The sequence below is a fragment of the Chelon labrosus genome, assembly GCF_963514085.1.
Source record: "Chelon labrosus genome assembly, chromosome: 3".
In the NCBI taxonomy this organism is placed as follows: Eukaryota; Metazoa; Chordata; class Actinopteri; order Mugiliformes; family Mugilidae; genus Chelon; species Chelon labrosus.
The window spans coordinates 20,612,383-20,634,943 of NC_140339.1; the positions used below are offsets into that span (position 1 = coordinate 20,612,383).

General features: G+C 38.6%; 1 protein-coding gene across 1 annotated transcript in view; it reads left to right on the forward strand.

Moving 5' to 3' along the window:
• The window catches only part of ush2a (Usher syndrome 2A (autosomal recessive, mild)), a gene marked incomplete at its 3' end in the record, with an annotated part of 180,403 nt that overhangs the window by 49,888 nt on the left and 107,954 nt on the right, over positions 1–22,561 (forward strand). Inside the window, exons 25-29 of the mRNA XM_084541903.1 lie at positions 1,572–1,747; positions 1,957–2,104; positions 6,988–7,094; positions 7,896–8,019; positions 17,963–18,093. Of these exons, the coding sequence (XP_084398029.1) occupies positions 1,572–1,747; positions 1,957–2,104; positions 6,988–7,094; positions 7,896–8,019; positions 17,963–18,093 (686 nt within the window). The remainder of the gene's footprint in view (positions 1–1,571; positions 1,748–1,956; positions 2,105–6,987; positions 7,095–7,895; positions 8,020–17,962; positions 18,094–22,561) is intronic.

Genomic DNA, 22,561 nt, shown 5'->3' on the forward strand with positions numbered 1-22,561 from the left:
TCATGATTAAACTACAATATATTGACTTCCCAGTCATTAGAAAGGCTTCCTAAAGACAATATTTCAGTTTAACTTGTAAGACTCATTGCCAATTGGCAAACATCATTGGCTGAGTGGTAAGTCCTGCGAGGACCTTTTTAAACTTGAATTCCTTTCTCAGCTGGCTTAACTTAGTTGCTGGCTTCAAAAGAATCCTGTACTCCATCTGTAGCCACATTCAGAAACACCCAAGATCTTTCTTAAATACAAAAATGTATATGATAAAAGAAAATGATGGCCTAAATAAAATGACTTCAGAATGATGTGTTGTTGCAGTTTATTTACTAATGAGAGAGATGTTTTAAGAAATCCTAGATCACTAAAATGTCAAGGGATAATTGGGTCAAAAGCAGAGTTTTTGCTTATGGATGTAACAAACATTAAAGTCTAAAATGAAAATAGGGAGTTTGTCAGATGGATTGGAGAGACAGGAAGTGTGGAAGGATTGAGGAAATACAGTCTGCATGCGGGGGGATGGGAATCCCATTAAGATATTTGAATTTCAAAGAGAAGATATGGCTCATTAGGACTAAACGATTGCCTCCAACATCACTCTAAGCTATGTGTCTGGATAACAAGCATATGATAACACCATTTTAAATGTGGCATGTGTGTCAGTGTTTGTGCGTGCACATGGGCCATGTTAGAATGGAAGAATATGACTGTGGTTATGTCGACCATGAATCACATTTCACAGCATATTTCACAGTTAGATGCCATCAACACTAGAATAAAGAATTCTTCTCTCTAATCTATCTTGTAATAGTGGCTATCACAACCATAGAATTATGGAATACTTAAATCCATTAAGGCCACATAATATCCGCTAAGTCTTGATTTTATAGTGCACGTCTCTCTGTCAAAATTAGTATTTTATTTTTATTGTAACTATAAAAGTTTCATTTGGATCTGTTAAGAGAGAGCCAAATGAAAGTAACTACGGAAATATTAAGAAATAAAAAATGTTTTTTGGTTTTATGTCAGTTTGTTAGGCTCCTCCGTCTCAGAATTCAAGGTTATACTGTCAGATTCACATAATAATCACGAAATCCATCCTCTTAGACGCTCGCTCTTTTTCAATTTTCATAGTTAATTAGCTATTTACCTTGCATTCTGAGCAGTGCATTTTTGGTGGCTGTGTTTGGTCACTGGTTGAACAAGCAGAGGTGCAGCACACGTTTCTAAGTTACATTATGACTTTTGAGACTTTTGCAAGAAAACTGTTAGGTTGAAGTTCAAAGACTCTTGTTTTGTGTTTCAGGTATTCTGGCTGGTTCAATGTGACCATCTTCTCTGTCTGTGATAAAACGATAGTGCTTTATGCAAGATTTAATTGTTGGTCGTGAAATAATGTCTCCATTCCCATAGCTATCTAATAGTAATCCACTAAATTACTGCAAAGCTTGTTGTTTTTCCTGATTTTCTTTCTGCTTTCTGCACAGACACAATTCCTGCTGACCATAGATCTTCACAATGTCAGCACTGTCAACCCCCTTCTATGTACAGTTGTCTGATTGTGGCTGTGTTTCCAGCCCCAGAGTTTATGACTCCTCCAGAAGTGTCTGCACTTTCATCTACCAGTCTCAAAGTTACATGGAGCACTACTGAGGGTGAAGGCCTCATCGCCAGAGGAGAGGTCACAGAATATCGGGTGAACATGCTCACAGAACAGACCAACAATCCCTATGCTCCTCCAGTTGTCAGTCAGGTAAGTGAACACACACACAGATACACAAGAGTAGATAATGAGTGGGGCAACTACAAAGCCACTGCATAGAAGTCAAGGTAGAGAGGTAAATGCTGTTGGATTAGCTCATCGTACTTTTGACTTATGCTTCACAATTCATTGTGTAGAAAATGCTTTAATCCCTTCTGTAGTAAATCTGACTTATCGAAGTTCCCTCTCTCTGTTTTTAGGTCTTGCACAGGGTGGCACCATCAACACAACCTGTTCATGTTGTCCAAGGATTGAAGCCTTACCATGTGTACAACTTCACTGTCACAGTCTGCACCAAAGCAGGTTGCATTAACAGCCTGCCCAGCACGGGACGGACCTTACCTGCAGGTAGAACTAAAAGATCCACACACAAACACACTTTAATGTGAGCATAAACAAATGTACACATTACATCACACCAACAAACTGGGAAATGCTTATACTCCCAAAATACTCTCTGTTTAAAGGATAATATGCATTACAGAATCATTACAGCGTGTCTATTCCCTTCATAACAACTGCCTCACACTCATGCGCATACACACACAGAAGCACACAGTCAGTCATTGGGTACTTGAGTGGCGACAGCATTGGTCATGTTAACCAGAGGGGATATTCATGGTGCACGGCAGTAAAAACAATTTACTGTAATTACAAGGAGAAAAATGTGGCGTAGCACACACTTCCTGCTGGCAATGAATCAAACACACACAGTTACAGAAACACACATACAATGTCTGTCCGTCTCTCTCGCGCTCTTGCTCTCTCTCTCGTCTGTAAATTTATAACCATTTTGGAAGTAGGATGAATTAGCTGTGTTTAATAACTCAGACACAAATCTCTGAGACTGAGATGAGCACTAATTGATGGGTGCAGGATGACATAGACATGCATATAGAACATTTTTACCTGTTTTCTCTCTCGACAGTTGTGCACTCTTGCTTTCTCACTTTTTCACTCAGTCCATTCACTTTTAACTCTACCTTTCTGTTAAACATAAATAGCACATGGCAGCAGAAGAACATGAATCACTGCATATACATGTTGCTCTCACACGCACACTTGACCCTCCAACACGCTTTTCCATCTGTTCACTCATGGTCTCTTCGCTTCGCTGCTCGTGTTTCTCTGTTTAGTTTTGTTTATCTCTTTAGGTGAATAGACAATGGGAGCGCTGAATAGCTGTGACAAAAAAAGCCTTTCATCTATAAATACTTGTTCGGGGATTTCAGCTTTTGAACGTTCTCTAAACAGCTACATCTGTTGATATAGCGAATATTTTCATTTCTTACAATTCTCCAAAAGTCACTCCTTGTGTTTATTGTGATGAATGGTGCTTCATATTGTAATCGCTGGACTTTTTAAATGTATTTTTAATGGCTACATCTGTTGACACAGTGACAATGTTTATTTCAAGTCATTCCAAAGACTTCTCTTGACTGTAATACAGTACAATTCAATATGGCTTATTGTACCCAGTTGACTTTTTGAATGTATTTTTAACAGCCACATCTGTTGCCACCATTTTGTTTCATCCAACGCCAAAGATGTCCCTTGTTTCAACTATAAGAAATGATAATGGCATATGCCGTTTGGTGGATTATTTTTTTCTCTCCAAACAATTATAATAGCATGTGCTCCTCCACTGGGTATTGAGCTTCTGTTGCAGCGCATCCCATATCACTTTTTTATTATAGTTCAACTATTATCTTGACAGTTTACAGAAAATATTATATTACAGTTATCTTTAGAGCATTAAAGAAAGGTATTCTGAGATGCACACCCGATTAGTACGGCATTAATCCAGTTTCACTTTATAATTAGGCCACAGCTTATCAGCAGCAGCTGTTATTATGAGATGAGAATTGTATTTCTTTTATTTAGTTTTTCTATGTAACCACAGTCATACTGGCCATTCATATTTTTTGCACGCCCTTGCCATCTTTTGTCTTGTCTCAATTTAAACATACATATTTGTTTTGATTTCATTATTTTTTTCATTTGTCATTTTCCTCAGTATTATATTTTTTTACAGACCGCAAAAGCCAAATCAACAAATTATAATATTGTCAATAAATTTTTATAATTTCATGTGACTTGACCTGTAGTTACTGGCGTTGTAGTTTTATAATGGAAGTCAAGCAATAAGTGGACATTTTCCATCATTCTGTGAACAATCATGATCTGGTTTAATGCTGCACATGGTATGAGTCTGCAAACAGCAGGGCACAATGAAAGGAGAGGGTTACCTCACGGAGATGGCCATCTGCAGCTCTTCATCTAACAGCTCACTGTGGCTTCTTTCTTGTTCCATTGCTCCCTGAAATATTTTGTACTGGTACACTGTCAAAAAAGGACAAACTCTAAATACAGCAATATTTTCCTCTGTGCGCCATCATTCAGTGATAAATTTGACTTAACAGATATTTATTGGAATAAAAATGTATCACCCCCCATGAAAAGGTAGGCTTTTGGCTCCTCAGTTTTAGTAAATGTACTTGTGGCCACTGACAGAAAACCTTCATGATTTGTCCATGAATACGTACTTGAATTTTTAATAATTCCAATCTTTACTCTGTATTGTTATGAAATAAAACGAACAAAATTCTGTTTGGGGAGAAGGTGATCCTCACATTAAGTGGTACTCCTGCTAAGGTGTACTTGAACGTGGTACAGATGCACTGATAAATCTACCACACATAAGGCTGGCCCATTAGAGTCAGCTACCATCTGCTGAAAGTGAGCAGGCAGCATCTGTGAAACCACTGGAGTTACACCAAAGCACATGACTAAACATTAGCGCGCACACTGAGACTGACGTAACGACACAAGGAAAGAGGTCTAGGTCCATGTGTGTTGATGCATTTGCAATTGTTTCAATGCGTGTGTCTTCTCACAAAGTTATCGATCACAACGTAAAGTGAGTGGCTAATCAGGGGCTGATGGTGATGTTTTATGTATCCTACATCCATAAAGGCTTGTTCTACAAGACAGACACACACAGTCATACACACATACACACTTACACTGTAACACCACTCAACAGAACAGGAACTTTATTGATTTACGCATAATTGGCCTGAGGCCCTTCTTGAGAAGAGAAATATGCATGGCAAGGGATCGCCATGTCAATAAGTGGTGTGCTTATGTGCGTGGTGTAACTGTACGCTAAGAGCCTGTTAAGACATGTCAGTCGCTGTAAAAACAGGAAACACACACACGTGCACAAATGCCCCTGGGAGCTGGCCCATGATTTAGCTGCTTCATTACCATGTCGGCAGCTAAAATTAACCTTTCTGGTGGACTGTTAACCTTGTGTGTGCGTTTGTGTGCTGTGTGTTTGTGCATACTCGCGATAAGGCAAGTGGGTTTCGTCAAACCGAATGTGTCATAGTGTTAAGTACATTTCAGAGAATTAACCTGCAGATACACGCAAAGAATACATGACAGTTTGTTATAATCACACCAGTCACTGAGGAGAAAAGCAGTCTTATTAGACACAAACATGAACGCACAGTGTGTGAAGTTTGTAATGTTTTGCCATGATGTTGAAATGTGCTGGACAGAAAACAGTTGTTTTTCTGTGGCAGACTTGCAGCCTCTCTACAGTGGCTTCTGCCCCGTACATGCTGGGTACTAATTAATGAGCATAGGTGTTCTTCAAAATTCTAAAATAATTTCTATCCATTATACCGATGCCCATCTGGTACCCCATGGAGACCCACACATTCGTTGAAGATACGAATTGTAATTCTTATGTTAGCAGTTTATTATTTTTTTGTAATTACATTGTACGACATGTCACGTAAGGATAAATCTCTCGTCTAAAAGGTTCTTGCTGGATTCTTTTATTTTGAACATTTTTTCATCAACAATCATAGAACATGATACTGCCATGGGAAGACACATTGCTGTAGTTTTAAAACAGTCCAGTCTAGCTTTCACATGGCGTTGCAAAGAGCTCACACTAACTGGATGTTAACTGATGTCCAGTGCCATCATAGATGACAGTAGCTCTGACAAGGGTAAGTGAAACAGTGATAATATTCTCCGTAACATCGCAGTGTCACAGTTGGATGTCACCAAGGCATGAAACAGTTCACTGAGGTCAGTCCAGTTTGATCAAACCTCAGAACCAGCAGACCGTGGTCCATTTTGCCACTGAGTTTCACTCAAAATAATGCTATGAAAGGTTTCTGCTGTCTCATATACAGATGCTCCGTTATTGAGAAGCTAAAAGTCTACAACAGACTAACATGCAACTATTTTATAGATTCATGCCATACCAATTTCTATACTGTAATATTATATCAGTCATAATTTGCATTTGCACTTCCTGTCTGCTTTCTAACAATCTGCTATTAATAACAATAGTTTGCTTTCTAGCATGGCATACATACTAACCATAAACCACTGTTTAAAGGAAGATGCATGTTCACACGTATATGTGTGTGTGACACAATGTTCCTAATGTCATCACAGCTCAATATCAATAGACTGGTAAGCTATCGATTGGCAGTAATTTATGGTTTGATGTGCCAGGATGAGACGCCTAAGACAAGCTGTCCACTTCCCTTTTAAGAGCTCTATTAGAACTCACACTAAAGATGGCCTGCGCGCTGAGAGCTAATTTACTCCTACCACAGACCATTTAGACAATTACTGAAACACACACGCACACACGGGGAGAAACACAACGGATGGAATGACACTTAATGCACACACGTCTTTCCCATCTCAACACCAGTCCATCACTCGCTATATTTCTCCCTCCATTCTTATATATCTCCTCTCCCCATATCAGTCCGTCTCCAGTTGATTTATTTATGATACACGTTGAAACTGCGGTTCCAGCACCTCCCAGTGTGTTTCAGAGGGGCATTTAATTTAACATCTAAAGTGAAAGAAGGAAATTAAATTGATCCTCGGTTAAAGGAAAATGGGACTTTTATTCAGTCTGGACATAGAATATACTGAATAGGAGAAGTAAGTCGAAGAGCACGTTCTTCTGGGAAATATATATAAAAAAAATGTCTGGACAACACTGAATATATTTATTCGTTATTATATAATAACATTTAAATCATTTTGAGTCGGTAAGCTTTAAGTGTTTTCACATTTTACACTAAAACATTCTGAACAGAGTTGCAAATGTTGGAAGGCAGTTCATCCATATAATTAAAATACTTATTAGTTAACATTAAGTTTCTATTTGTCTTTCCTGTTCTCAGCTCCAACAGGATTGTCTTCACCACGATTACATCCAGTAAATGAAACCACCATTCAGATAGACTGGGACCCCCCAGCCCAACTCAACGGACCACACCCACTATATCAAGTAAGAGCTTGGTTTACACACAGTATATCGTCACCCTGTTAAAATAATCGCCTAACCAATTTTTTTAAGTTTTTCGGGAAACACAAAAAACTTCACCAGAAGTCTCACACACTTGCCATAGGCTATCATCTTAAAGGGGTAAAATCACATGAACTGATCAACTGAGGATGTTGGCGATTTTACCATAGGTGGCCGGCATCATGAGGAGATGATTTCGGCAAAAAAAAACAATTTTGACAAAAAATGACTTAGGCGATTATTTTAACAGTGTGATGATATGACAGTTGGTATTTTTCCTTTTGTGTGTTGTTTTATGGAAAAGTAATTTATCATTGTTGTATTAGGTATGGTAGGTATGTTGGTGTCATATATTAAATGGTTTAAATGGTCAAATTGAGATGAAATTGTCTTTTGGTTGATATTTGTGGTTTTGAATGAAATGTTTTAATATCTTTTGGATAACATGGCATGAAATATGCTGCTTGAGACCTCAAAATTAACTGCAATTTCTTTGGTTATCCCCTGATTTTCCCCTGATATCAAATGCATCCATTAAAGAAAACAATCCAGTTTGTCCAATTCTTTTTTTATAACTGCGTACGTGCTAAATTATTTGATGTTCCCATCAGCCTCAGCTTTATTTTGTGTTTCTTGCTAATTAGCAAATAATAGCACGCTAACAAGACATAACTCAACATAATATATATTAGGAATTGTTATATCAACATTGATATTAATGTTACTATGATGTGTTTTCCCAGTTTGGGATTAATAAAGCATCTATCTATCTATCTTTTCCAGGTGGAGAGAACAGATGTCTCTCTCTCTGATCCACAAGGTCCAGTTGTCAGAGGAACCAGATTCTCAGGAAACAGTTACTACCGCTTTCCCAGCGACACCCTACCAAGCAACACTGACTTCACAGGTAAGAAATTATGTCAAGGTACGTCCAGATGTCCATGCGTTTATCAGAATATGAACAACATATCTGTCTGCATTGTTATGTGAGCACAAGCATACTGTACATACATGCCTTTATTTTTGCATTGTTCAGTGAGTTCACTGCAGTCTCTCAGTCTTCTAGTGACGTCCCTTTAGAATGACTTCCCTCGTCATCTTAAAGGACAATTATCTTTCTGTTTACCAGCATCATTAGAGGGTTGAGCTGCACAGCCAAACATGTTCTGCTTCATCTGAGAACATCACCCAGTCTGACGCTCATAATTAATGACTGCTGATACTAATCAGTGGGATTTGAGCAGCCAAAGCTCTCTGATGCCACTTGAGATTACTTCACTGTCCTGCACAAGCCTTGTATCGCCAGTTATGTTTGTCTGTGTAGGCATGAAGCTTAAAGTTAGCTGATAGAGAAAATCTTTCCAAACTAAAAAAATAAAAATAAAAACTGAGATAAAAATGTGTGACATATTTATATCTGTGGAGAAGGAAGTTTTCTGAAACTATTGACAAATTCTTGGCTTTGTGCAGATGAAAGTGTTCATCTGTAATTCTTATGAGACTGTGATCCACTATAATTAAACCAACAAAGCCCTCTGCGTTGGTCACATAATCTTGCTCTATCTAAAATGCATCTAATAAGTTTGTCATGCACAAAGTGGTCATCTGTGTACCGTTCTTGTTCCATCTGAAATATTATGAGCTTACAACCCAAACAATATACTGCTTGGCCACAGTATTTGAGTGTAAATTTTAGTGGCCTTTAAAATGGGGACTTGGAAAATAAGGTGTAGAATCACAAAGAGAAAGAAGATTGAGGGTGGTCCTCAACTAATCTAAAAATACAGTAATATAAAATTATTATAAATAATGTAAAATCTCAAGGCAGCGGAAAGCAAATGATAGTTTATAGAATTAAATCAGTCATGCAACATTCGAGAAATTCACAAAAAAGTCAACAGTATTTTACTCCACCCTTCTATTGAGATGATGCTTCAAACTGGATTATTAGAAAGTCTCTTATTATTTACTATTCACACTGGATTATATTTATTATTGTGTTCACCTATTCTCTATCCTGTCCCCACAAGTGATCTATTGTTTGCTCATATGGATGTGACTGATCTGACTATGAACTTGTTAAGATGGGTGTGGCTTAAACACAGCATGCGTGCAGAGTATAATTTATAAATCTAGCCAAACTGTTTTTTGTTGTGTTAATGTCGCCTCTCTGATCTTCTTTTACTCCTCTGCAAGCTGACTTCCTTAAATGATACGAACTTCTATTCTAACAAACTCTTGAGAATCTTTTTTTAATACACTGATCTGTGATCCTGTGTTAAAAAAAAAAAAAAAAAAAGTAATGGCTAACTCTTAAAATAAATGTCAGTGTGTACAGCTGTCTTAATGTGAATCAGAAAAAGCTAAAAAGTTTCTTGTGAAATCTTAAGAAACCTGTAAGAGTCTTGCTTCTTCTTTGCTCTCGGAATGATGCGTTTTCATCTCAAATCAGCAAGTGATGATTTTAAATCTCATCCTTGCTTCTCCAGCACAAAGGTAAATAGATCTCTGTGAATACGTCCAGCAAAGAGATGATGATTTTTGCTATTGAGAGGCTCTTCTCGTCTCCTCCACTCTCCTCCTTCATAAAGGGTAATGGATCAGACAATCACTTTCAGACCGGATCTATTCTGGACCATCAATGTGTCGGCAGTCCTCAAACCATCGCCCTTTTACAACCATCAATACTAATAGCATCATCTACAGACAATTATTCCCATCGAAGCGCACGGAACAGCGAACAAATCAAAGCCAAATTGGATTATGAATGTAATGCAGTGTAATGCCCCCTCGAGAGTCAATTGATCACAGAGGAGAGACTTGTCAATCGCGGATGTCTTGTGGAAACCTTGTAACTCCGTCAATGACAACTGTAAAAATATTACGAGTGCAATCTTTGCATAGTGTCTTTTGTGACATTGCAAGGCACAATACTTTAATTAAAATAAACTCCCAAAATCTGGATGAACAGTGCTGGGAAATAAGGTACTTTCAAGTCGTGAGAAAACCTTCATTTTATGTATTTTTAAACGTCTTCACTCAAGCCTAAGAAGATCCTGATAGACTTTCTGTATGAAACAGCAAATCATCATTTTTCTACGTCAACATTATGCACGCTCCTAGGAATACTAATAATTTATTGTTTCTATTGATATTCGTACTGCAGGCTGCCTCATTTCCCAAACATATCAATTAAGGCCACATCATTGAGCAGGGTCAATATTCTGTATGTTAAATCTTAGTTAAGGTCAAAAATGTTTATCATGTAAAATCACATGATATTTGCCCTTTCGCCTGTTACTTTATGACCACTTTACTAAAATACTTTTTGGGCCAAATAGGCTTTTTTCCATGTGCAGGATCGGAGTGCAGGTCTCATAATTGAAGTTTGTGTTTAAAGATGCTTTTTAATGCTTAATGACAGTACTTGAGGTCAATATTTACCACGCTGAATCTTACTTAAGATTAGATAGGACTGTAATCATGCTGTGATGTGAATAACCCGTAAGTGCTTGTTTCCATAAATGCATGTTAGTTCATTCATCTTATCTATAATCTAAAGCCCTGACTTCTGCTCTGTGTTCATATTTGAATTCTCTGTGCACCTCAGTTAAGACTGACATATGTTATTCTTTGTAAAACCATCTGTTTAAATGGAAATGGGTCAAAATAGATTATATTGTCCACTCTCCTCTCCTTTGTAATTCCTCACTGGTTTCCCCTGTTTAAAATGAGGATGATGCCCTGCTCACGTTTTTGCTAATTTGATGCATTCCTTTAACAGACAGCAAATGAAGATGAAACATCACACAAATATTTTAGAAAAAAAAATGTACGCCGAAACAATTAGACTTGGATAATTTCCAGAGACATCTAATACAGTACATTGCAGCAGTACTACTGCAGCAACTGAGCAGGAAAGAGGGAAATGTTAAATGATACAAATTATTTTTCCTTAATTAATATGATTGATTGCCAGGCATTGACGTTGAGAGGAGAGGGGGAGAAATGTGTGAAGGGAAAGTTTGCACAGACATCATTAGTTTTTCCCCATTTAAAGATTAATCAGAAGAGGCTGGGCTCTTTAATTCTGTCATTTGTATATTTAATGGGCTGCTGCAGAATCTATGGGTGTAATTAGCTAGCTGCCGCGCTCTCATTAATACGCCAGGCTCTGATTAATGCCAGCAGAGAGCTAACATGACTGGAGTTATTCAGGTTATGTTGTGTAGATGATTACACACAACCTCCACTATTTACTGAGACAGAGAGGGGAAACACTATGGACATGAAACAATACCACCTAATAAATAAGATTCCACTTAAAACTTTAAATGGCTACTTGTAGTAATAAACTTGTAATGCATTATGGAATATAACTTAACTCTTTTTGCTCAGGAAAAGTGATCTTAATCGTACGTCATGAATTTCATATGAAGCATTTCTTTCATCATTTCAATTATTTTTAAATTCCTCGCACAGAACAGTTCTAGAGTTATTGGTTTTTTATGTGTTTGTAGGTCATAAAGTGTTTCTCATAATACGTTTCTAATCCATGGGCCGACTGGGTCCTTTCTGTGTGGAGTTTGCATGTTCTCCGTGGGTTCTCTCCGGGTACTCCGGCTTCCTCCCACCATCCAAAGACATGCTCATTAGGTTAATTGGTGATTCTAAATTGGCCGTAGGTGTGTATGTGAGTGTGAATGGTTGTCTGTCTCTCTGTGTTAGCCCTGTGATAGACTGGCCACCTGTCCAGGGTGTACCCCGCCTCTCGCCCGATGACAGCTGGGATAGGCTTCAGCAGACCCCGCGACCCTTAACAGGAACAAGCGGTTACAGAAGATGAATGAATGAATGAGTGAACATTCAGTATTGTGTCAGTCAAAAATAAATAAATAACAAGTCACAAATCTCTGAGAACACTCTCATTCTGCACTTCAAGACAAACATTATAATACTGGGCCCAATTGCGTTCTCTCCAGTGGTCCTTAAATTAAAAACAAACTGTAATTTTGTGTGTGATAAACATGTTGTCTTTGTGTTCCACTTGAATGGTAATACACTTTTTCAGTGTTTTAACAAATTGGGATTTTTATTCTTCAGGTGAAAGGCATTTGAAGATATATTTTCTGATAGGATAACCACAATTTAGATATAAAAAAAGTGCATTTAACCATTAATACAGCCGAAGCTACAATATCCGCAGAATTAACCAGAAGAGCCAGAATGAGCAGCTTAACTGTTTGGAAAAGGTCAAGCTATCTTCCCTTTCTGTGTCTACAAACTGCTTCCCTAAACTTACAGTGTATTGATGGACACACCAACTTCCTGTACGGGTGCAAGTCTAAACACAACACAACACAAAAGTCTAGCAAAGGAAGTAAGGTTTGTTTTTGTTTTGTTCAGCCTTTTACAAATGCAAAATAATTACCATTAGACATTTTAAGTAGATCATTACTCACTATATAAAATATGAAATTAATGTTAAAATGACTGACATGGTTTTCTTAATCATGCTTTTATACTTGATATTTACTTATTGAGTTAAACAGTGTAATGTTAAACATGAACACAGGTAACTCCTGAGTGGAAAATGTTTCTGTAAACACGCATTTGAGCATCTGTGAGGATTTAGCGTCTAAGTGCATAGTTGTGTGTTGTGTTTGTGCCTTTGCACTGCTGAAGTGCTTGTCTGCATGTATTCTTGTTTGAGAGTGTGTTTACTTGTACTGTATGTGTAACAGAGTCACCTGTCATGGTGTGTGCTCAGGTTTGTCTGTTGATGGCTCCAAAGTGGTTGTCAGTGTGAAGTAGCACAAGTCCTGAGGGGAAATGTGAAGGAAGTAATGCTGAGCACGAGCAGTGTCACTTGGATGCTGTACATTTGGACATGCTTGGCCAACACCTTGTCTACCACAAGACTTACACATACATACATACATACAAGCCCCAACACTTGTATATTGTTTTCTTCTGCATATCTTTAAAAAAAAGATGCAATTAGGTCCATATATGTTTTAATTTTAACAAAACATACTGAAGTTACAATTACATATGCTTTTCCGGACCTTTACTGCAGCTTTCTTCTTTTATTTGTTTGGATATTTTGCCTTCAGTTTTGTCTTCAACAAGTGAATCGCAGCTGTGTCCAGTTTAGATCGGGTGGCTGACTCATCCATTGCAGAATATTCAATTTATTTACCGTTAAAAAGTCCTGGGTTACGTTCATAGTACATCATGGGTCTTTGTTAATCTGTGAAGCAGTGTCCAGTCACCTTTGTATTATTTGGCTGATTTCAGCTGACAGTGTATGCCTATTTACCCCAAAATTCATCCAGCTGCTTCCGTCACACCATCAGTGAATACTAGTGACCAAGTGCCATTGGAAGCCATGCATGCTCATGCATTAAACTACCTATACAGCATTTTATTTTGTGTTCTTCAGATCCTTCACTTTCCCAAGCCCTGTCCTTATGTCTGTCCAAAGAAGGCTGTTCCAGGACTGGTCTAGCGAATAATCTAAACTGGTCTTTCGATTCTTGAGGATTGTGAGTGATTTGCTCTAGGGGTTGTGCAGACTAGTCGAGTAGCCGATTAGTCGACTTCACTGCTATGCCATGACACTTTGAGTATCATTTTGACTTGTCATTGGTCACGTGACAATAACAACGTTAATGCTAGCCGAGGGTCGGTCCAAATCCTCTTGACAGCAGTTCATTAACAGCTTATCCAAACACCTTGCTGTAAAGGAGAGAATGAGGCAATTTCCTGGTGAATTTCATTGTCAAAATTATTTTAGCTGCTGTACACAAAAAAGGCTTCAGAGAAATAGCGCATTTTTTTTAACCTGGCTGCACTATCCAACACTGCCTGGCCAAAAAGAAAGTTGCCATCAAAAAAAAAAAAAAAAAAGGTCCAATTTTTTGTTGGATCTCCTTTAGCTTTGATTACAGCACGCATTCCCTGTGGCATTGTTTCGATAAGCTTCCTGTGTTTTTATTCATTTGCGGCTTGTGTTGAACCCTGCATTTGCTCTAATTCTTTCATGAAGTTTTCTCTTTATATCAGGATGCTTGGATAGTGTCACACCTAACTCCTGGGAATGGGTCAGTTTGTGTGTTGATTTTACCACTCCTAATGTTCCTGCTGGTTCTCTGACAGATTATTTTGTTTCATGTAGCCTAAGCAGAGCCTTTTTCACTTACATTGACAGCAACTTTGAATGCATGTTGTGTGTTCAGAGCAACTTTTTCCGAATGCAAGTACCACTCTTGGAAACAACTCCAGACCTTTTCCCTGATGATATATTGAAGTAATCCTAATATCTGTCCATAAAACACTTTAAGCCCAAAATCTTTATGTAACTGCAACTTGGATATATGTTTTGATAAACAGCTAATAACAAAAAAAATGTATCCGAACATACACAATCAGCCACAACATTAAAACCACCCACAGAAGAAGTAAATAACATTGACCATTGTGACAGTTCACTGTTCTTCTGGGAAACGTTTGGACCTGGCATTCGTGTAGATGTTTCTTAGACATGTACCAGCCACCTAGACCAGACCAGGTGCCCCCACCCCATAGCAATGACGCTCCGTGATGGCAGCAGCCATCCCCAGCAGGATGCAGCCTGACACAGGCACACACACACAATAAAAGTTTAGGAACAACTCAAAAAACATGAAGAACAAGGTGTTGACCTGCCCTCCAAATTCCCTATATCCCAAACTGATCAAGTATCTGTGGGATGCACTGGAACAAACCTGATCCACAGAGGCCCCTCCCCTCAACCCATAGGACTCAAAGGCCCCCACTAACAACATTCTGTTGCCAGACACCACAGGACACCCTCAGAAGACCCATGTCTATTCTCTGATGAGTCACAGCTATTTTGGAGGCAACAAAGGAGACCTGCACAATATTAGGCATGTGTTCATAATGTTATGCCTGATCAGTGTATAATGATATGTCAGCCTGAATCGCACAAGTATATTTAATTTAATGTTTCTAACCACTGGACAGAGCCATTTCGTATTGTCTAAATTGAATATGAAGTCATGTCCCGATGAGGCAGGAACAACAGTAATGCTTCTCCACTGTAACCTCCTATGAAGGTGTGGCCGGGGCCAATGGGCATGTCCCCTGTGTACAATGTGTGTATGAGATAATAATATTCCTGGCATCCACTGTAAAAAAAACAAAAAAAAAACACACACACACACTGATGTTATCTCCTCTCTTTTAATCTAAAAAACAGTTTACACAAGCATGATAGCAGTAAAAGGGGGGGAAAGTAGCATGCGTGAAAAGGCACAGATTTGGGAGTGAAAGAGGTACAAGGTAAAGTGAAGATGCAAGGACAGAAAACATATTCAGAGGGGGTAGAGGCGGAGAAAAGAAGAATGAAAAGGTCAGGATAAAGAAGAGGAAGGTTAAAAGCAGAGGGAAGAGAGAAAGGATGGATTGAGAGATCAGGAGACGGTGATAGAGAAAGAGAAGGTTAAAGGGGGGTAATGTAATGTCAGGTATCTGTCATGACTTCACTCATCTCTGTGGTGACAAGGTCATGAATGTAAATGACACATGCGTGCATGATGTACAAAATGCAAGTCCACTGTAAAGAACATCTTTGTCTTGTGTTAGCTGCATACTACTACCACAGTTACTGTACCATATGTTCATGTATACTACGATTAGTTAAGGTCAGTCGAAGTCCATCACAGATTTTTAGGGATGGACATATCAAACCAATGGTCGGCTGTTACCCCTGTAGTTTTTGTGCCCCTAGACCCTAGTTTTTGTGGTGTGTCCAATGCTTTAGGCTCTATTGAGACTCTTATTGGTTGCTTTTTGACAGACTGAGCGTGTTGAACCTTGGGCGGATGAGAGAGATCGTTCCAATTGGCGGTTCATCTCGGCAAACAATACACGGAATTGACAAAAGCACACAAAAGTCAAGCAGGCATGCATAAAAGGCCTTTCTCGTCATCTGAATATCCCAATATGCAAATATCTTCACAACAACGTTGTTATCTGGAATGAAGTAACTGAAGGCCAGCTGATCAGTGTGATTTAAGAGAGGCCACTTTTGTACTAGTTTGTATATTTACTGTCCTAGCTCTTATAGTTTTCATATATTAATAACAAATACAGACTACTGCCACTTGCAGGAAAAAAAAATCCTCTAATGCATGTACAACATGTTCTAGTTGGCTACAGGCTAAGCAGATACAGTGACACTGCTTGTAGACCAGCAGGAATATGTGAGATACATTTGTATTTTTGGCCTATATGCATTTGATTGTTCCTACATACAAACCACTAGTGTAACAATAGATCCAGTTCAAAATATTCCCAAGTTAACAACATGAAAAACTGAAAGCTCTGAGAAATGGCTAATCTGTATTCATTCTGAGTTATCCGTTTAACTGTTTGACTCCTCTCCATGTTAAGTGAATTCACACACTAATTATTTTGCTAACACTGGCTTCTGATGAACCCTGTGCCGTCTCCATTCAGCTCTTCAGATCTTCCCACACTTCTGTTCTCTACAGAGAGAGACAGAGCTGAGGAAACACACACATAAACCTGCATGGTCTGTGTGGTTATGTGGATCTAGTAGTGGATTAAGATTCAATCTCTGATCCACAGTAACATGACAAGACGGCACGCCAGATGAATTCTCCACTGTGTGCGTTTGTGTGTGTGTGTTTTAGAGGTTCTGCTGTTCTAAGAACCTGCGAGTTTCCCACATTGTTGAAGCTTTGAGTTGAACCTCATAGATAGAACTCTTTATTCAGAACTGTCTTGCTCAAATGTACACTGTATTCTTCACTTCAACTTGTTTTTTCAGATTCCAGCTGATGTTTTTTTAGGCTTTATTGCATTTAAGAATAGCTTTATCTGAACCATGTAGGACAACTCCTTATGTTTAGCTCTAAATTTGAGTTTTTTTTAAAGAGATTTCTTTCTGCCTTCTTGACGGTAGCCACAGATGTCCAAGTAGACCAGTGTTGGTAACTTGAAAATACAAGAAGGCAGTGTCCTAAATTGGTTATAGGTCAATAGTTCCAATTATTAAATATTCATAATTGCTTTCTTTCTTTTTTACTTTGTCTCTTATAACGTAGAAAATTAAGGTTCAATCAAGAGATCACAAGTGAAAGCTGGTAAAAAATGTGGAATCAGGTGCGTCTTAGACTAGTCTTCACAGGCTCATGTTTCCCCTGATGTATCTTAGTGGTAAGATTATCCTAGACAGCTTGGCTTACTGTGGAAATGAAGTCAGCTTAGACATTCGTGGCTGTTGGGAAACAGAAATCTTGATAGAAATGTAAGAAGTGCGTTTGCACTTTCCTTTTATTCTTAAGCAGACATATACAATATACCTATTTTCAAAATGAAACTTCAGAATAGGTTTCAAATATAATTGTTGTGACAGTGGTCTTTTACAAGGTTTGCCATGCATATAGTAAAGATCTGAACAAATTCAGAAATTAAATTGTGCAAAACGTCTGCATGAAACAACGTACATACAGTATATTACTTTTGTATTTATTGGGGTCTTTCTTTTTAGCCTGATATCTCAATGGTCATCTTCAGCACTGGGAACCCACAGGTTCCAGACTTATCCCCAGTGGGTCCAGCAGAGTTGTGGTTTTACATCGTATTACATAGTTCCTCATTTTCAGTTAACTGTAAATCAACTATTTCAATATGTTAAGTTTCACATTTATTGGAAATTTTGTCAAGATGTTTAATATTATGTCGTCTCAAATGAAATCTGTGTTTCTCTGTTTGTCTCATTCACTATTTGTCTTTACACTTATCTTTCTTTGTGGCAGGTGTTGCGCTGAGTTTCAAGACTCGGTCTCCAGATGGTCTGCTGCTCTGTGCCTTCTCTCCAGGAAGTCAGGAAGAGTTTTTGGCCATTCAGATCAAAAATGGACGGCCATACTTTTTGTTTGACCCACAGGTATTCCACTTTTTTTTTTTTCAGAACCTTCCAGAAGGTGAAAGCAAAGAGCATATACAGTATTTTAGCCTTGTACCAAAAAATCAGTTTAGTTTGAAATGTACTGTACTTACCGGCCATTTAACATATTTTGCTTCATTATTTCATGAATCTTCTTTACCCACATTTGTTGTTTTATTCTGTTTATTATTCCGTTTTACTCACTTTACCTACCAACTCACCTTCAGCTGTTTTTCTCTTGTTTCTTGTAATCCAGCTCTGTCTATCTCTCTTTTACATCCCCTCTCCCTTGCTCTCTCTCCAGTCTCTACTAGTTTCTCTCTCACTTGCTCTCATCTAATAAATGTGATCTGTAGCCCCTCATTGGTTTCTGTCAGGGAGACAGGGAGAGGGGAAAAACTTTGAAAGTGTGTCAACGTTTGAATTGGACTGCAATTAACTCATTCCCTGCAGTCACCACGCGTGAATACCAATTGCAAGCTAATTAAGCTTTGCACCCTGACACACACACATACACACACACACTCACCCACACATACATACAGCCCTGCTTGCCTTATCCATCCATACAGACACATGTAGAAGGGTTAAAGAGTCAACGACTTCAATGATGAAATTGATGAAGGGAGATGATTACACATACTTCCATGAGGCCACCAACTAATTACACACTCAAACAAACACACACATACACACTTATACTTTAGTTCCTTGTCACTCTATGCGATACTTTGTTATCAAAAACTCTTCATCCGACTGTAACTACTGGATGTATGTCACTGAACAGTGTGTCTGTGGTTATGTGTACATCTGTATGTGTGATGGAGCGAATGTGTGTCTTCTCCAACTGGGTTGAGTCCTTTGTTTAGTCTAGTTTGGTGTAATTAACAGTGGGAGTGGTGTCATGGCTTATTAGTGTTCCCCTAGATGCATATAGCTGGGCCCATTACTTCCCTCTATTAGCCTGTTGAGTTAGCCTAATGGGATTACCAGTGCAGGGGGGGTAATTTAGCATGACACAAGAAAGTGATATGCTCATAAATATGTGCACATTTGAGCTGCCACACGCATACATCGAATCACAAGAACGCTCGAAGAGGCGTCCTTTCGCATGTAGAAGAGATAATCTAAAGCATAAAGTTGGATTATCATCAAATAATTTAATATACATACTACACGCTATTGCTGTGTAGCATTGTGTTACCTACTATACACATGTAGCACTAACTCTAGCTAGCTAGTTGTCACTGGTTTGTTAATGCGTATTTGTAAACAGGAGGCAAACACAAAATGTTATTTATAGTGCCTTTATTCTGCCACCCTCAGGCAGTTCCTGTGCACTCAAAGTTTTAAAGTTACTTGAGTTGCTTGTGGTTATTTGTATGTTATACACATAGTATTTAGTATATTTAATCTTTGTAACTGAGCGCAAGCTAGTGAGAAAGCATGCTTTGTCATGAAATCATCACAAGATGTGTCGTGTTGCTCAACGACTATGTGACAAATGGAGGCAGAGTGGCTGAGAAATGGAACAGGCAGGATCAGACCCTAACCATAAATCTCAGTATTTGTAAATGGTAAATCTAAATTAAATTAAATCATTGCCAAAATGTGAAAAGCCCAACAAGTATACTCTCGCCCTTGTCACACAGAAGACAAGGTTGTATAAACAAGTTGCTGAAATAACTTGTCACAACACAATAGCAGGGCTGACAATCCAATACTGGCTGAGGAGTTTTCAAATCCAGGAGAGAATAAGAGTGGATCCACTGAACCTCCAGATCCATGAGGATGCTGGAAATAGCTGGGGATGCCCTAGAAGGAGATAGCAGATGTTGATGGAGACATAGGGGCCTGGGTGTGTCTGCCCCAGTAACTTGTGGTTAAAGCAGGAGCATCTTAACATTAAGGCTGAATTTTAGCTATAAATGGATATGACTGATTCATACGTTCCTTGTAATCCACAACTGCTTTATATTGTATGAATGGTACACATACACGATACATACAATATATACTGTATATACACACATCAAGCATAACATTATGACCACCTTCCTAATATTGTCTAGGTCTCCCATGTGCCTCCAAAACAGTTGTGACTCATCAGAGAATGGACATGGGTCTTCTGAGGGTGTCCTGTGGTGTCTGACAACAGAATATTGTTATTGGGGGCCTTTGGGTCCTTTGGGTTGAGGGGAGGGGCCTCTGTGGATCAGGTTTGTTCCAGTGCATCCCACAGATACTTGATCAGTTTGGGATCTAGGGAATTTGGAGGCCAGGTCAACACCTTGTGCTATTTTTCATGTTTTTTTGAGTTGTTCCTAAACTGTTTTTGTGTATGTGCCTGTGTCAGGCTGCATCCTGCTGGGGATGGCTGCTGCCATCAAGGAGTGTCATTGCTATGGGGTGGGGGCACCTGGTCTGGTGTAGGTGGATGGTACATGTCTAAGTAACATCCACATGAATGCCAGGTTCAAATGTTTCCCAGCAGAACACTGAATGTGTTATTTATAGGGTTGCAAAATTCCGGGAATTTTCAAAGTTGGAAACTTTCCATGGGAATTAATGGGAATATATGGGAATTAACGGGAATTAACTGGAATATATGGGAATAAACAGGAATAAATAAGAAATTTACAAAATTGAAGGTTGGCCCTTAACAGGGAACTTAAATATAGTTGGGGGGAATATATTGTAGCATAGTCTTGGCTAAAACAACCAGATTTAATGCAAGTACACTCCTCAATCACATGCACACAGCACACTGCTTACTGCAGGGCTATTGAGGCCACGCCCCCTACATGCACTGTGCATTCCTCCATCACATGCACAGGTGATCTCTTGAAGCCTGGAGGCCACACTTTTGAGCTCAAAGCACAAGACTATTGAAGCCACACATTTGAGCCCGCGGACTATATAAAGTCAAGTAAGTTTTGATGATATCATGGGGTAAATATATTTGATCTATAACGTTATTAATGTTTAACTTGCAAATATTAAATAAAAATGTATTAATACAGTAGCTAACTATCTGGTAAGTTAGGTGCTAAATGAAAGCTATTTTTCATTTCATTGACCATTTAAGAGGCTAGCTAATTATGGTGGTAGCTACCTCAAATTTGATGCTGTTTCTTCTGACTCCTGCAAGACGGTTTTCTGTAATCAGTTGTCATCCCATAATTCCCATAAATTCCCATAAATTCCCAATAATTCCCATAATTCCCATAATTCCCATGGCAAGTTTCTAATTTGGAATATTTCCAAAATTCCCCAGTTTAACTTCCCATGGAAAGTTTCTGGAAATTTACCGGAAATTTACCGGATATTTTCCACCCCTTTGCAACCCTAGTTATTTACTTCTCCTGTCAGTGGTCGTAATATTATGCCTGATCAGTGTAGATATAGATATGCTGTATAGCTGGATATATTTGATATATTTTCTCACTCGTTTTGCAGTCTATTTTAGTCTTGAAATGCATTTCAGCAAAACACTGCTATAACACACGAGAGGATGTGTTCAAACCGTTTCATGATTCTTTTCATGGGGGTTTGAATGGGTGATTTTGCTTGTGCTGGGTACATTACTAACAAGTTTTTAAAAAAAAAAGACCTGTGAGCTTTTAAGATGACAGAATTCTGGGAAATTTCTTTGATTATCTGCTGTTTAAAAAACGGTTGACTGCCAGTCTACAATAATGTGACTAGAAGGTCACCACACCAGTGAAGACCTGGGCTAAAATTGTAACGTGATATTGAAATACTTTTACAATATTGGACAACAGAAAACAGGTGGGAGAACCTCAGTGGAGACAGTGAGTGAGATCTAATGTTGACTGATGTAAAAGTAACAAACCACTTCATCCCACGAGACCCTGATCTTAGTGTTTAGTAGAGATTGCCTTTGTTACACACACAGACTCCACACGTGTTTGTTTATTTTATCTGGCTTTTACATGTTTCAGTATACAGATACACACATACACACTAATAATGCTCAAATTCAGTAGGGGGCTACTAAGTTGTTTAGCTGAGAAAGCCACAGGGGCAGCACTTTGGGTAAGTGCTATTTATTTGGTGTGTGTCTGCCCACCATCCTCCAGTATCACATAGTGTATATTAAAGAGATTGGGCATTGGGGCATTCAACAGTGGGGGCATACCCCTAGTCGAGTGCTGTACCACTCAAAGGACTACACCATCTCATCAGTGGGTCTTTTCTAAGGTGAGGTGTGTGTTTCATCCAGCTATTTACTCGCACATAAAATCTTTTGCTAATATTTTATGTTGCCCAACAAAATAAAAGTGACTGCTCAGGTTTACTCAAGCTTGTGCATCTTAGTAAAACTACAATCAATCTTGTCCCTTTAACAAAATCACTTGAAAAGTTACCAACACCTTGCTCAAGGGCACATCAGTATCGGTTTCTGGGAGAGTTTAGCGTTAGGTGCTTCCACTGCCAGTAGTCT